The sequence below is a fragment of the Gymnoscopelus microlampas genome (assembly GCF_963454915.1).
Source record: "Gymnoscopelus microlampas genome assembly, chromosome: 8".
NCBI lineage: Eukaryota > Metazoa > Chordata > Actinopteri > Myctophiformes > Myctophidae > Gymnoscopelus > Gymnoscopelus microlampas.
Window position 1 is genome coordinate 1,746,245 of NC_139945.1, and position 15,118 is coordinate 1,761,362.

The window sequence follows — 15,118 nt, forward strand, 5'->3', positions numbered from 1 at the left end:
ATAGTCTAGTTTTATTCCCTCTATGATGTAAGAGTTAATGTAGAGTCATTATTTTCATACTAAAACTAATCTAATCTGGTTTTCTAAACTTTAACCACCTAGCTTCACTATTCTGGGGTGGACTTTCTGTGAAAATAGCAGATCTACAAGCTCACAACGTGTTGCAGTGTGACACGTGAGCTTGTAGATCTGTGAGGCCTTGAAGGCGTGAGACCTTGACTGTTTACACAAAGTTAAATATGTTAATCATTGTTGAGATTATCCTACATGTTTATAAATAATTCCTTGACAGTTAGTTTTTACTTTAGTAGCAAATACCACAATGTAAAAATACTTTATAAGTAAAAGACCTGGATTTAAAATTCTACTTCAGTAAAAGTACAAATGTATTGGCATCACATTATACTTACAGTGCTAAAGTAAAAGTACTAAGATTTTTCAAAGTGTGTCAAGCCTTTTTTGAAAATAGCAGATCTACAAGCTCACAACCCGTCACATAGCGACTCGTCGTGCACTTGAACATCGGATATTTTCGGCAGAGATATTTGGCGTTCAGGGAAAAAAAGAGCATACTTAGTATAGAGCCCTGTGGCCCTGTTCCAGAGCGTTAGTGAGTTCTCTCTAACTGCCAGACGCTCGGCTCTGCTCATAAACAAGGAATGTCACTGCCCTGTGAGGGCTCTGTCTTTAGTCAAAATAAACAATACACTTCTCTACTCACCTAAACAAAGGCTGTTTTGTGTTGTTGAAATTCTATTCTCGGAGGTGGGAAACCTCTCAGCACCCCACCTTCTCTGTAAAATACACTTTCTGGCCAGAAAAGAAAATATTTCACCGGAAGGAAAAATCTGGTCAATAGAAAAATTCCATTGACCAGATCTGTAGAGGGCGCAGTGGAGCAACCAAAACATGTTTTTCCTTCTGGTGAAATATTTTCTTTTCTGGCCAGAAAGTGTATTTTACAGAGAAGGTGGGGTGCTGAGAGGCTTCCCACCTCTGAGATAAGACTTTCAAGAACACAAAACAGCCTTTGTTTCAGTGAGTATTGAAGTGGTTTTGTTTATTTTTACTACAGTTGGAGCCCTCAGAGGACAGTGGAATTCCTTGTCTATGAGCAGAGCCGAGCGTCTGGCAGAGCGTTAGAGAGAACTCACTAACGCTGTGTGTGTGTGTGTGTGTGTGTGTGTGTGTGTGTGTGTGTGTGTGTGTGTGTGTGTGTGTGTGTGTGTGTGTGTGAGTGAGAGAAAGAGAGAGAGAGAGAGAGAGAGAGAGTGTGTTTTCTTATGTTCCTTGGTTCTTAGTATTGTTTTTGTGTATTCTTATGTTGTAGTTTTGTCCTAATGTTTCCTGTTTTGCCCAGTCACGGTTATCTGTCTTGTCTTGGTGATGTCTCACCTACCTGTCTCGTCTCACCTGCCTGTTGATTACTAATTTTCTCCACCTGTGTCCTCTTAGTCCCCCAGCCTATGCTACTGTTGATTATCTGTGTCCTGATAATGCCTCCAGTGTTTGCTTAGATTCACTGCTGGTTTAGTTGTTTGAAGTCGTGTGAGTTTTTGTCAGTCTTTGTTTCCTGACTCCTTGTTGCCTTGTATTAAGTTCCCATAGCTTTCCCAGTACAGTTCTCCCTTTCTCCCTTCTTGTTTCTGTCATGTTCTGACTGTTTACCGGTGATTGACTTTTGCCTGTAGGCTACCTGGACTTTGATTGCTGGCACTTAGGCTGTTTGAAAATAGCAGATCTACAAGCTCACAACTCGTCGCTTCGCGAGGCGTTGTGAGCTTGTAGATCTGCTATTTTCAAACATTTTAGTACTTTTACTTTTGGTTCTTTAAGTATATTTTGATGCCAATACTTTACTCAAGTAACATTTTGAACACAGACATAAAACAAGTGTTTTAACTGTGTGAGGGAGGCCTGTGACTTCCATAGGGAATTAATTGAAATGGCCTTAGAGAGAGAGAGAGAGAGAGAGAGAGAGAGAGAGAGAGAGAGAGAGAGAGAGAGAGAGAGAGAGAGAGAGAGAGAGAGAGAGAGAGAGAGAGAGAGAGAGAGAGAGAGAGAGAGAGAGAGAGAGAGAGAGAGAGAGAGAGAGAGAGAGAGAGAGAGAGAGAGAGAGAGAGAGAGAGAGAGAGAGAGACCATTTCCCAGAAACTGACACAACTGGAAGTGAAACTATGGTGCTGTGTGTCTTGTCACCATGACAACACAATGTTTATCACTATGGCAACACAATGTTCAGTATTACAGCCAGATACTCTTTCTACAATATTACTCCTGTACACACTTTACCTGACTTATTGCTGGAGTTGCTTTTAAAAACACTAGTATTCTAAAGTACATGTTGGTTTTCATATCAATTTGTTGTATTGATAACAATGAATCTACAGAAACTCATAACTGTATGAAAACACTTCATGAATGTTTAGTTTTGACGACTATAAAATACCAAACAGCATGGCAATGTTCTGACACTGTGTGTGTGTGTGTGTGTGTGTGTGTGTGTGTGTGTGTGTGTGTGTGTGTGTGTGTGTGTGTGTGTGTGTGTGTGTGTGTGTGTGTGTGTGTGCGCTCGTGCGCGTAAAGGTCTCTGCTCTACCATGAGTGAGTCTGTGGAGAGAGAGGAGGGGGGCGTGGCCTCTAAAAGCGCCCTGTGTGAAGAACATGAGAGGTAGGATCATCATCATCATCATCATCATCATCATCATGGTGTATCAGTCCAGTCTGTCAATAGAGACTGATGGATTCCACATGCATTGTAATGATTTAATATAAATAAAGTAAATAATGTTCATCCTCTCTTTCTATCAGGGTCCATCATCAGAGATCAGGGTCTCCTGTACCCAGCTGTGTCTCCATCAAGAGTGACCAGTCCAAGGGTAGATTTATTGACTTCAAAGATGAACAGCACTCTACTGATCACAGGTCAGAATGTAAAACACACAGAAAACAACACATGATTTAATTCTTATCAAACTCTACTGAGCACAGATTATGAGGTATATACTGTTCTGGCTCTTAATACTTTAGTTTTGTTCTTTTGTAGTATAAACAGGTTATTATGGTTTTAATAGTGCGGTACTTAAAAGTAGCAAACATAGCTGATCTACAAGCTCAAAATACCTTGCATCACGATGCTTTGTGAGCTTGTAGATCTGCTATTTTCTTTTAACTGCCACACCTATAATTAGGGATGCACGATTATATCGGTAACGTATGGAAATAGTAAAATGTCATATCGGTATCGAACCGATCTCAAAATAAACCTGATTATTTTCACCGATATTGATGACCCAATAATAATGTACTTACTACTGGCAGAGCAGCCTGTCTCTGTCTCTTTAAGAGAGTCAGCTGTAACCCCTCCCTCCCTCCTCCTTCACACACACTCTGTCTGCCGTCTCTCACAGACAGAGCAGCAGACTGCAGCGTTGCTGGAGAGAGAGAGAAGCATATAGTAGTCTATTTACAATGTATCAACACAACTAGTCTATTATAAAATAATGATGTGCTATTGTCAACCCTACAGTAATGTATCAACACACATCATGGTCAGTGTATGATTTTTGAATAAAAGTTTTTCTTAATTATGATTCCAGACCAGAGTCTCCAACACCCAGCTGTGTGTCTATGAAGAGTGACTGGTCTAAAGGAATACCTCCTCACTTCAGTAAAGAACCAGGACCTTCAGACACAAAGTAAGATCACTGTTATCTGTGAACTTCAACTGGAAAGACACAAAGAATGTCTTGTATCTGCTCACAGATGTAGACAGTAGTAGAGGATCTCACTGTCAGCTGTAGTGATCTTTGATTCAGTCATTCTTAGGTTGTTCTGGACAGTAGCCAGCATTGACAGCTGAAGTACATCGTTCTAACGGACCTTGTGTGGGTGGGTGCACTGTCTCAATAGTAGGTGTAAAGTTTGTAGTCCCTGTGTGTGTCTATGCTGCCTGCCGTCTCTCACAGACAGAGCAGCCTGTCTGCCTGTGTCTGTCTCTTTAAGAGAGTCAGCTGTGGCCCCTGCCCCCTCCTTCACACAGACAGACAGAGCAGCAGGCTGCAGTGTGTAGGTGGACAGAGAGAGAAGCGTATAGAGGATATGCGCATGCTTAAAGTGAATGGCACATCGAGTGGCAAAGCAACATGCAAAGTGAGTTTAACATTGTTTAATGTTGTTTAATGCAATCAGATATGACTTTTCTGTTTGGATGCATGGGCTGTCAAGGCCAGAAAGTATTTTTTCGACACTCAGTAGGCATTCCTGCATAACTTCCGGGTTTGATGATGATGTCACACGCATATCCTCTATAGTAGTCAAACAGTAAACACACTCTTCTCTTAACGTCCACAGTTCATACCCAGAACTTAGGTATTAGGTATGCGGCCAAGTGCAAGCCTGCTCAGGGAGTAGGACGCCCCTGCCATGCAGAGTCCATATAGTCAGGGGATATTAAAAAAGTCTTGGAATAAATTCCTTACCAAAAAAAATCTTCACCAATGTGTTTGTAAAGGTGTCTAGTAACACATCTCACAAAGACTGAAATGCAGTTTCTCTAGGAGAATTTTTGACAGCTCCTTAAAGTTGGGGTACCATCCATAACCATGGTTAAAAAAAAATCCCCCAAAAAAAAACAAAATTTATTTGTGTTTTAAGTAGCATGTGAGGTGTCAAACTAGGGTGTTTTTATGATTCTGAATCCATTGCAATCATTTGTTTTGCACCAAAACCACTCCTTGGGCTAAAAACGTCCCAATCTCAATGGGCTTTTTACACAAAAAGTATACATGGCTATGGCCGTTTTTAGCCCAAGGAGTGGTTTTGGTGCAAAACAAATGATTGCAATGGATTCAGAATCATAAAAACACCCTAGTTTGACCCCTCACATGCTACTTAAAACAGAATTAAATTTGGATTTTTTTTTTAAACCAAGGTTCTCTATCGTGGTCGAGACTGGCTCTCCACTACATATTATTCAATATGTACGGGAACTGACCCCCAGGGGCAGTGCTCGTGGATACTCTTTAAGACACATCACTCATGGTGGCCCTGCCCTGATCTGTGATCAGTGGGGTATTTAAGTCCCACCCAGGCAGAGCCACTTCGACTCTTTGATTTCCACGAGTGCAGACGCTTGTGGGCTCAGCTTAAGACATACAGTATACAGAACGGGTGTTTGGCGGTCGTGGTCCACTTACTTTAGGTAGAGAGCAGGTCTTGCGAGGCTCCTCTCGGGACGCTTCGCTGCCATATTTACACCAAGTTTATTCCATATTATTCCTGGCGCGGCGGGCACCCTGGTTCCGAATCTGACCTAGTCGGAGGGCGGACCAGGGCAGCTGCTGTTCTGCTCGAGTGACTTAAGTGGGAAGCCGTCTGTCGGCCGAACGCTTAGATCGCCGGCAGCGCCAGTGCCGCGGCTGCATTCTGGTTCCGAATCTGACCTAGTCGGAGGGCGGACCAGGGCGGCTGCGGGGTTGTCGCCGCCGCAGTGCGGTACCGAGGTAGAACCCGAGCGAGGCTGACCCAGTCGGCGGACCTCCGGGCCATCTACTATCGGTTATCATTGCCGCCGCGGCCGAGGAAACCCTCGGCGGAGCCAAGTAAACAAACAAACAGAGAAAACGTTTGTCTGCAGCGTGTACCTACTTCCGCATCGACGCAGGGCGTCAGCGTGGGGGGAGGGGCCTGGGTGCTCCCTAGGGAAGGGCTGCACTGTGCCCCGCAGGTCACAAGGCAGTGTGGCGCTAGGTCAGGAGTTATCTCCTGGCAGCCCTCTGACAAACTGCTGCAAGTCACTGTTGCAAATCACTGACTTTGGAAATAGATAATTAAGTGAAATAAAGAGACACTTGGCTCTGCCCATACACTTATAGAGATTAAGTGTACTTAATATACAAATATATAGACGGACGAATATATGAGTATACAATATTCGAGTATTGAGTATATGAGTATAGATATACAAATACATACGTCTACGAATTTATACCTTTATATATATAATTTAGGTATAGATTTGCATACATAGCTAAATAATATAGCAAACATGGCCAGCCCAGCGCCCCATCTCTGTCTGGGCTGTGGGATAAAGATGCCCGTGGAGGACGGCCATGATAGATGTATGCTTTGCTTGGGGAGGGAGCACGCACGCACGGGCAGTATGCACCCCTCTGCGTGGATGAATTGCTTTATCCTGCCGGCTAGAGTGAGGGAGGCCAGGGCTCGGTCGTTTCTCTCCAACCCATGAACACTGCCTTAGGGCAGCTGCATCCGGCCAAACGGCGTAAGAGTGCAGTTGGGGGCGACCAGTTGCCTATGCCACCTCCTGTGGCCACGATAACAGTGGCTACAATGCTCCAGCCAGGTGCCTGTTGTGTAGAGGCAAGCCGTTTCCACTCCAACCCAACAGACTGAACGTCCCAGGGTGGCAGAGCCGCACCATACGAGCGTATTGCTGCCAGGTTCGGGCCTGCGGCAACTGGCCCGCAGGCTCCCCAGGCTGTCTGAGGAACAGGCAGGGTATGGCTGCTCTCCGGTCGGTGAGGCGCCATCGGTGGCGGTCCTAGTCCAAGCTGTGGCCACTGGTGTGGACAGTCACTATAGCCTGCTTTACGGCGTATCACCGATTGTGTCGGTTTACGCGTCCGTGGCGGAGTCCCGTCAGTGGAAACACTGGGTGGGGCGTGCTGCTGGTCTGTTAGAACACACATAAAGCAGCCATTAGACCCCGCTATACAACGTATTATCGGCTAGGCCGGTTCACACGTTCGTGGCGGAGTTCCGTCAGTGGAAACACTTGGCGGGCGGTCTGGTGGTCTGTCGAACACAACCTGGGCGGCCATTATAGTCCGCTATGTGGCGTATCACCGATTGGGTCGGTTCACGCGTCCGTGGCGGAGTTCTGTCTGTGGATCTGGTCTCAGTGACGCAGGACAGAACGTGCTGGGTCTGCCAGGGGTCCCCTGAATCAGCCATTGCACACTATACAGCGTATAGCCGACTGGGTCGGTTTACGCGGCTGTGGCGTGGTTTGCTGGAGAACCGGGTTTGGTGATACCAGCAGAGTGCATCCGTGCTGTCAGGGGCGAGCGGAGCGCACCATATATGGGGTGTTGAACGGCGGGGCCGTCTACACACCTAGGTGTAATTCTGCGTGGTGGAATCCGGTCATCGGTGTGAGGCCGCGGAGTAAGCTCCTTGCTCATCCCGAGAATGCACAGAGCGATGGCTATCCGGATGCAGCCAACCAACACAGAGGCTACTCCGTCACTGTATCAGCGCCCTGCTTACACGGCGCTTGCGTGACCAGAATAGCCCTTACCTTTAGGGAGGAGCTGCAGCAACCGGCTTGCAGGCTCCCCAGGCTGTTTGAGGAACAGGCAGGGTATGGCTGCTCTCCGGTCGGTGAGGCGCCATCGGTGGCGGTCCTAGTCCAAGCTGTGGCAGGAGGACCGAGCTTGTCCGATGAAGTGGCCTATCGAGCCATCGGCCATGTTGGGCCAAGAGGCCAGTGCCCGGCTACAACGAGCTAAGGAGGCTCGTGGAGGTGCACGGGAGGTGACGGCAGGAATGCTCCGGCAGGGCGGTGAGCAGCTTGCCTAAGTAATAGAGTACTTTCTCCACCACGGGTGTGGACAGTCATTATAGCCTGCTATACAGCGTATCACCGATTGTGTCGGTTCACGCGTCTGTGGCGGATCCCGTCAGTGGAAACACTTGGCGGGCGGTCTGGTGGTCTGTCGAACACAACCTGTGCGACCATTGTAGTCTGCTATACGGCGTATCACCGATTGGGTCGGTTTACGCGCCCGTGGCGGAGTCCCGTCAGTGGAAACACTGGGTGGGCCGTGCTGGTGGTCTGTGAGAACACACATACAGCAGCCATTAGAGCCCGCTATACAACGTATTACCGGCTAGGCCGGTTCAGGCGTTCATGGCGGAGTTCCGTCAGTGGAAACACTGGCGGGTGGCCTGGTGGTCTGTCGACCACAACCTGGGCGGCCATTATAGTCCGCTATGCGGCGTATCACCGATTGGGTCGGTTTACGCGTCCGTGGCGGAGTTCTGTCTGTGGATCTAGTCTCAGCGACACAAGACAGAATGTGCTGGGTCTGCCAGGGGTCCCCTGAATCAGTCATTGCACGCCATACAGCGTATTGCCAACCGGGTCGGTTTATGCGGCTGTGGCGTAGTTCGCTGGAGAACCGGGTTTGGTGATTCCAGCGGAGCGCATCCGTACTGTCAGGGACGAGCGGAGCGCAACATATATGGTGTGTTGCCGTTTCTACTCCAGCCCAACAGACTAGACGTCCGAGGGCGGCAGAGAGGCGAGAGCCAAGCTCAGGCTATGGCTCCCCCTCTTTATCTGCCCTGCCTGGTTTGGACAGGTCTGTGGAGATGGATTTTGTTTTGAGAAGACTACGAGTGTTGAGGCGGCCTCTTGGTCGGCGCCCTCCACATTCACCAGGTTCTACTGCATGAACGTGGTAGCCAGCACCCCATTCACGGAGCGAGTGCTGGGCTCCAGGCAGTAGAGCAGGTCATACTCACCGTGCCTCCGGGACCCCGGCTCCCGTAGGACGGGCCGGGGCTCGGAGTGATGTCGGGCATAGGAAGCTAGCCATGCGCCTTGCGGGCTAGGTGGCTAAACAGTGAGCCTGTTTTTGACCGGCCTTGGAATCTGGCGGGGCCAGCTGGGCCTAGGTAGCGTCTTGCGCCTAGGCCACGAGTATTACATACTTCGTTGGATGACAGGAGTTTGGAGCACGCCTTGGGCTCTGATACTTCGGGCTTAAACTGCTTCGGGCTGCCGCGGGGGCAGCTGGGTCTGCTTACTCTCCACGCTTGAGCCGCTCCGAAATTCGTGTCAATCAAAGTTAATCGAAGTGGCTCTGCCTGGGTGGGACTTAAATACCCCACTGATCACAGATCAGGGCAGGGCCACCATGAGTGATGTGTCTTAAAGAGTATCCACGAGCACTGCCCCTGGGGGTCAGTTCCCGTACATATTGAATAATATGTAGTGGAGAGCCAGTCTCTCCACTCAGAGAACCCGGGTTACATCGGATGTAACCCCCCGTTATGGTGGGTACCCACCCCAACTTTAAGGAGCTGTCAAACATTCTCCTAGGGATACTGAATTTCAGTCTTTGTGAGATGTGTTACTAGACACCTTTACAAACACATTGGTGAAGATTTTTTTGGTAAGGAATTTATTCCAAGATTGGAAAATATTCTGCTAATATCCCCTGACTAATAGTGGTCAAACAGCAAACACACTCTAAACTTCCATAGTTCATACCCAGAACTTAGGTATTAGGTATGCGGCCAAGTGCAAGCCTGGCTCAGGGAGTAGGACGCCCCTGCCATGCAGAGTCCAGAGGCATTTTGGATCTTTAACATCATGTCCTGTGTTTTTTAAATCAGTCACAGAGGGTTTCTTGTACATCTTAAATTAGTTTAGAGTAGTGATACTGCAGAGGATATATGTTCAACACATATGTATATATTGCCTCGTTATTTAACATCAAAGTAACAAGCACTCGTTACTCGAGTGCAACCAACGTCCGCTTTGAGCAAGAAGCCTGTGTATTTAACCACAGAGAATGAGCACAAATTAACTCTCAGCTGGTTATGTCTCTGTCTTTAAATTGAATTAATGCATTTATTCCATAAATATTTTTCATCACAGTAGGGTTAGTGGGGGTTTCACCAGCAAAACAAAACATTACAATACATATATATTCAATATATGAATAAAAAACTAGAAAGGTTGAATTCTGGGGTCTGATTCTCTATGTGTTTTTTCAAATGTGTATTTATTTATTTATTCAACAACCATTCATAGTTCACACTTGATTTTTAACAGTTGTCTCTAAACCATGTACAAATGACATCAAATTTACCGTGTTAATTAATGTTTGTCATTAAAACCAAACTCAATGTAGAAAGATGTTTCTGCACCACGATCGTTCCACCTCTGAAATATTCCCTGTGGACTTTGAAGTGTTTTATACTTCAGAGTAGAGAGTTCATATAAGAGATGTTTGACTAGAAGGATTGTATGATAATGTAGCCTAAATAATGTTCATCATCTCTTTCTATCAGGGTTGATCAGCACAGATCAGTGTCTCCTGTACCCAGCTGTGTCTCCATGAAGAGTGACCAGTCCAAGGGTAGATTTATTAACTTCAAAGATGAACACCACTCTACTGATCACAGGTCAGAATGTAAAACACACAGAAAACAACACATGATTTAATTGATATCAAACTGTACTTTAGGTTGTCTTGGACATGCACCGAGGTAGAGTAGAGTAGCCCTAAACTATACTCAAGTAAAAGTATTGTTACTTTAAAATAATAATGACTTGAGTGGAAGTAAAAGTATCTAGTTAAAATACTACTCATGTACTGACTCCCTTTATTCAAACCTGATTTATGTTTAACATAATTTCTATATACTTTCCCCTCTACACCAATCGCTTTGCCGAAAATGGCCGATCTACAAGCTCACAATGTGTCATGACATGAGCTTGTAGATCTGTTACTTTTGCTGAATGTTCACTCAGATGTTGTTAAATAATCAGAATTAAATAGAAGCCATTGTTTTTGCGTCAATTAAACATGTGAAACCTGCCTCCAGATGATGTCACTGGTAGGCAGGTATCTGAACTGTCCACAGCCCTCCTCTGAGACACAGAAATGATAACATATTTTAATGATCATTATTGAGGACCAGTTATATAAATAAATGGTGGCAATGGGTGAAGTGGCCCTTTGATTTAGTGTTGTAGAATGAATATGTGATGACAGTGTTAATAACCTTTATGTTCAGTAATTAATAAACTAATCAAACTGTCCAAAGGACACGTGACGTGAGACAGATTTATTTATCATTCAAGGTTACTGGACTAAACATGAACAAAAGAAATAGAAAGGTAGAATTCTGGGGTCTGATTCTCTAATGTGTTAATTTTTCGAATGTGTATGTGCCAGACCCAAGGAGGCTTACATGAGGCTCTGTACCTGTTTTCTCCATAAATGGGCATGCCCCCTTTGTCCTTAGGTCCCAGCCAGAAAAGTCTGTCCCCCTTTCGTCCATACATGGGCATAGACACAGGCTGACACGTCATGTGAAGTCCGGCTTAGCCTGGGTCTGGCAGAACCAGGTCTCCTGGTCTTGTTATTTATTTATACAACAACCATTCATAGTTCACACTTGATTTTTAACAGTTGTCTCTAAACCATGTACACATGACATCAAATGAACCATGTTAATTAATGTTCATCATTAAAACTAAACTCAGTGTAGAAAGAAGTTTCTGCACCATGATCGTTCCACCTCTGAAATGTTCCCTGTGGACGTTGAAGTGTTTTATACTTCAGAGTAGAGAGTTCATATAAGAGATGTTTGACTAGAAGGATTGTATGATAATGTAAATAATGTGCATCATCTCTTTCTATCAGGGTCCATCATCACAGATCAGGGTCTCCTGCACCCAGCTGTGTCTCCATGAAGAGTGACCAGTCCAAGGGTAGATTTATTAACTTCAAAGATGAACAGCACTCTACTGATCACAGGTCAGAATGTAAAACACACAGAAAACAACACATGATTTAGTTGATATCAAACTGTACTTTAGGTTGTCTTGGACATGCACGAGGTAGAGCAGAGTAGCCCTAAACTGTACTCAAGTAAAAGTATTGTTACTTTAAAATAATAATAACTAGAAAATGTGCTCCTCGGAGCACAGGTCTCCGCCAGTACTGTTCCTGATTAATCCTGTCTTAAGTGTTACTTGATTAATCCTGTCTTAAGTGTTACTCCGCCATTTCTCAGCCATTTCGTGATTACTCCTGTCTTACCTCACTTTGAAAAAGTGACACATCTATTTATAGGCCGCTATACGTCATGCGTTTCACTAGCCAATCAGAGCACACTCTTTCAACGTATTGTCACGTGTCACGTGAGGCTTGACCAATGTTAGCTTGGCCGAGGGGGGGGGGGGGGGGGGGGGGCGGAAAGTGAAAACATAGTCTCCTGGCGGAGACAATAACCTTTATGTTCAGTAATTATTAAACTAATCATACTGTCCAAAGGACACGTGACATGAGACAGATTTATTTATCATTCAAGGTTACTGGACTGAAAATGAACAGAAGGAATAGAAAGGTTGAATTCTGGGGTGTGATTCTCTAATGTGTTTTTTCAAATGTGCATTTATGTATTTATTCAACACCCTTTCATAGTTCACACTTGTTTTTTAACAGTTGTCTCTAAACCATGTACACATGACATCAAATGAACCATGTTAATTCATGTCTGTCATGAATACCATGTCATTGTAGACAGATGTTTCTGCACCCTAATCGCTGCACTTCTGAAATGTTCCCTGTGGACGTTGAAGTGTTTTATACTTCAGAGTAGAGAGTTCATATAAGAGATGTTTGACTAGATGTGTGTGGATTCCACATGGATTGTATGAATCGAATATACATCAAGTAAATAATGTTCATCATCTCTTTCTATCAGGGTTGATCATCACAGATCAGGGTCTCCTGTACCCAGCTGTGTCTCCATGCAGAGTGACCAGTCCAAGGGTAGATTTATTGACTTCAAAGATGAACAGCACTCTACTGATCACAGGTCAGAATGTAAAACACACAGAAAACAACACATGATTTAGTTGTTATCAAACTGTACTGAGCAGAGATCATGAGGTTTATAATGTTCTGGCTCTTAATACTTTAGTTTTATAATATGAACAGTTATGATGTTATTAATAGTGTTTATATGGATTTATTAATAAACTCATCACACTGTCCAAAGTACATGATATAGATATATTTGTATTCAAGGTTGTCAGCCTGATATAGACAGACAGACAGACAGCCAGCCAGACAGACAGACAGACAGACAGACAGACAGACAGACAGACAGACAGACAGACAGACAGTATGTCTAGGAGGTTTTAGTAGCTTATTAATTTAAAAAAATAATTCCAGACCAAATAAGAATCATGAATACATAATTCCATGACAGCGTGGACACTATTATTGTATACAAACACCAAGCAGTATGGAAATACCTTTACATCCACCAGGAATATAGTCGTAATAAATAACTCTTCATGTCCACAGAGACAGGAAGAGGAGGAGTTGTGTTGTGACAGAGCAGGCGTCCAGGTGTTCAGTGTGTGAGGAGGTTCTGACAGATCCAGTCTCTACCAGCTGTGGACACTGGTTCTGCAGACAGTGCATCACCTCATACTGGGACCAGTCTGCTCCAACAGAACACCATGACTGTCCCCAGTGTAGAGAGACATCCAGAACCACACATGGACTGAAGACAGCCAGACAAACCAGCAGTGGACAACGTAAGACTGGACACAATTTATACTAATTAAAACTTCATGTTAATAACCTAAATTAGGGGTGATGTAACTTTGATGATGTAGAGGGCCTTTATATTTCCACACTCACTCCAGAGGAACACATTGCATATACTGTCTCTCCGTATTTTTACTTTTTTTTCTATGTCACACAAAAGTAGCAAAAATAGCTGATCTACAAGCTCAAAATGCGTCGCATACAATATTTGTGCTATTTTTGAATTTGGTATCCTGAAAAGTAAAACAAATAAATAATTTCAAATGCATTTAGTTATGCTTATGTTAAATACAAATACTTTGGACGTAAAAAAGACAATATAATTGTAATACTAGTCATTAAGCTACTAACATAGACGGAAGTAATTAAAGCGGGTCATGTTTGCATGTTTGGAATTGTAACAGCTGAAATCAATAATATATCACTATTCTGATATTAACCTGTGGGCCGCATTAACACATGGGGTGCCAGTTTTTTTTTAAAACAGAGTACACTGGCTGCTGTTACATGGACAGTTGTATTCGGAATGAATACACTTCTATTCGGAATGAATGAATGGATGAATTCATTCCGAATAGATTTGCTCATGTAAACACCCCAATTGGAATAGAATATTCCATTCCAGTCTGACCCGAATGCATTTTCATTCGGAATAGGAGGGGTGGTATAGACCGTTTGAATCGGGTTAAATCAATCGGAATTGACCATGTAAACACTTTATTCCAAACGCTCCTGTCTGTTTGGAATACATGCATTCCTTTGCGCATGTCTGTGCTTAGTAGGGCTGTCAGAATTGTCCAAAAATGACCTATCAAATCTCTAATTCGGCCACGGTTGGTGCTGAGAAGCGCTCGCTCCTGCGGGATAAAATTAATTATTCTAATAGCGTCATTTAATAAGCCTGTAATGGTTAAGCCCAGACTTGTCCAGGAGAACGGACGCTCCGAGGATTGCTGGCCTAGGCTACACTTATATATGGATCTTTTTCTAAACAGGTATTTTAGTCCTCAGTTTTTAAAAAGAATCCCTGGCCACATGACAAAGATTAAAACAAATAAAAAATCCCTGTCCACACATAAACGCAGAAACGCATTGATCAGCATGCAAGTTTCAATTTTAAATCAGATTTTATTTTATTATTTTTATTTATTTTATATTTGAGGGGCCAAATACAAATACATTTTTAATCGCATGTTAAGGCCCAATACTGCAATAGCTGCATTATTTTAATAGCATACTCGAACAAAAATAAATGAAAACAACATTATTAGGGCGCAACTGCAGCGAAAACAGATGAGTTTTACTTCATCAATTCATTACATGGGCAGCCGGAACGGTCATCCCAAAACACCCCGCCCCACGCACCTTTTGAGTGGGCCATCCACGGCTGCTCCATGGTGGCTGGATTTTGACCCGGGGCGATTGTGTTTTAGGGCGACAGACCCGTTATATTATACCTCTAGACAGACCCTGTGTGCGCTCCGCGCGCTACTCTGCGCAGAAAGAGGGTTTTCGTCACAGTGAATGAGTTACAGCATGTTTCAAACTAAGCTTTTTCATAATAATACAAGAAAACGTGACATTCGGCATAATGAGTAGCTTATACTTTCTACTTAAGTGTATTTTGATGCCAATACTTTTGTACTTTTGCCAATTGCCATAAATGAGCGTGCCTTGTTTCATAGACTGTAGTGTTGCTCTCTCTCTCTCTCTCTCTCTCTCTC

General features: G+C 44.3%; 1 protein-coding gene across 19 annotated transcripts in view; it reads left to right on the forward strand.

The window, feature by feature from the left end:
- LOC311050918 (NACHT, LRR and PYD domains-containing protein 12-like) overlaps positions 1-15,118 on the forward strand; it is a 37,969-nt gene that overhangs the window by 74 nt on the left and 22,777 nt on the right. For 9 of the 19 annotated variants that reach the window (XM_084065160.1, XM_084065149.1, XM_084065150.1 and 6 more), the window contains exons 2-8: positions 2,587-2,671; positions 2,812-2,925; positions 3,600-3,698; positions 10,111-10,224; positions 11,472-11,585; positions 12,538-12,651; positions 13,146-13,381. In XM_084065160.1, coding sequence (XP_083921286.1) covers positions 2,601-2,671; positions 2,812-2,925; positions 3,600-3,698; positions 10,111-10,224; positions 11,472-11,585; positions 12,538-12,651; positions 13,146-13,381 — 862 coding nt within the window. In that variant the 5' untranslated portion in view covers positions 2,587-2,600. The remainder of the gene's footprint in view (positions 1-2,586; positions 2,672-2,811; positions 2,926-3,599; positions 3,699-10,110; positions 10,225-11,471; positions 11,586-12,537; positions 12,652-13,145; positions 13,382-15,118) is intronic. The other 10 variants (XM_084065151.1, XM_084065152.1, XM_084065157.1 and 7 more) reach the window with 8 other exon arrangements.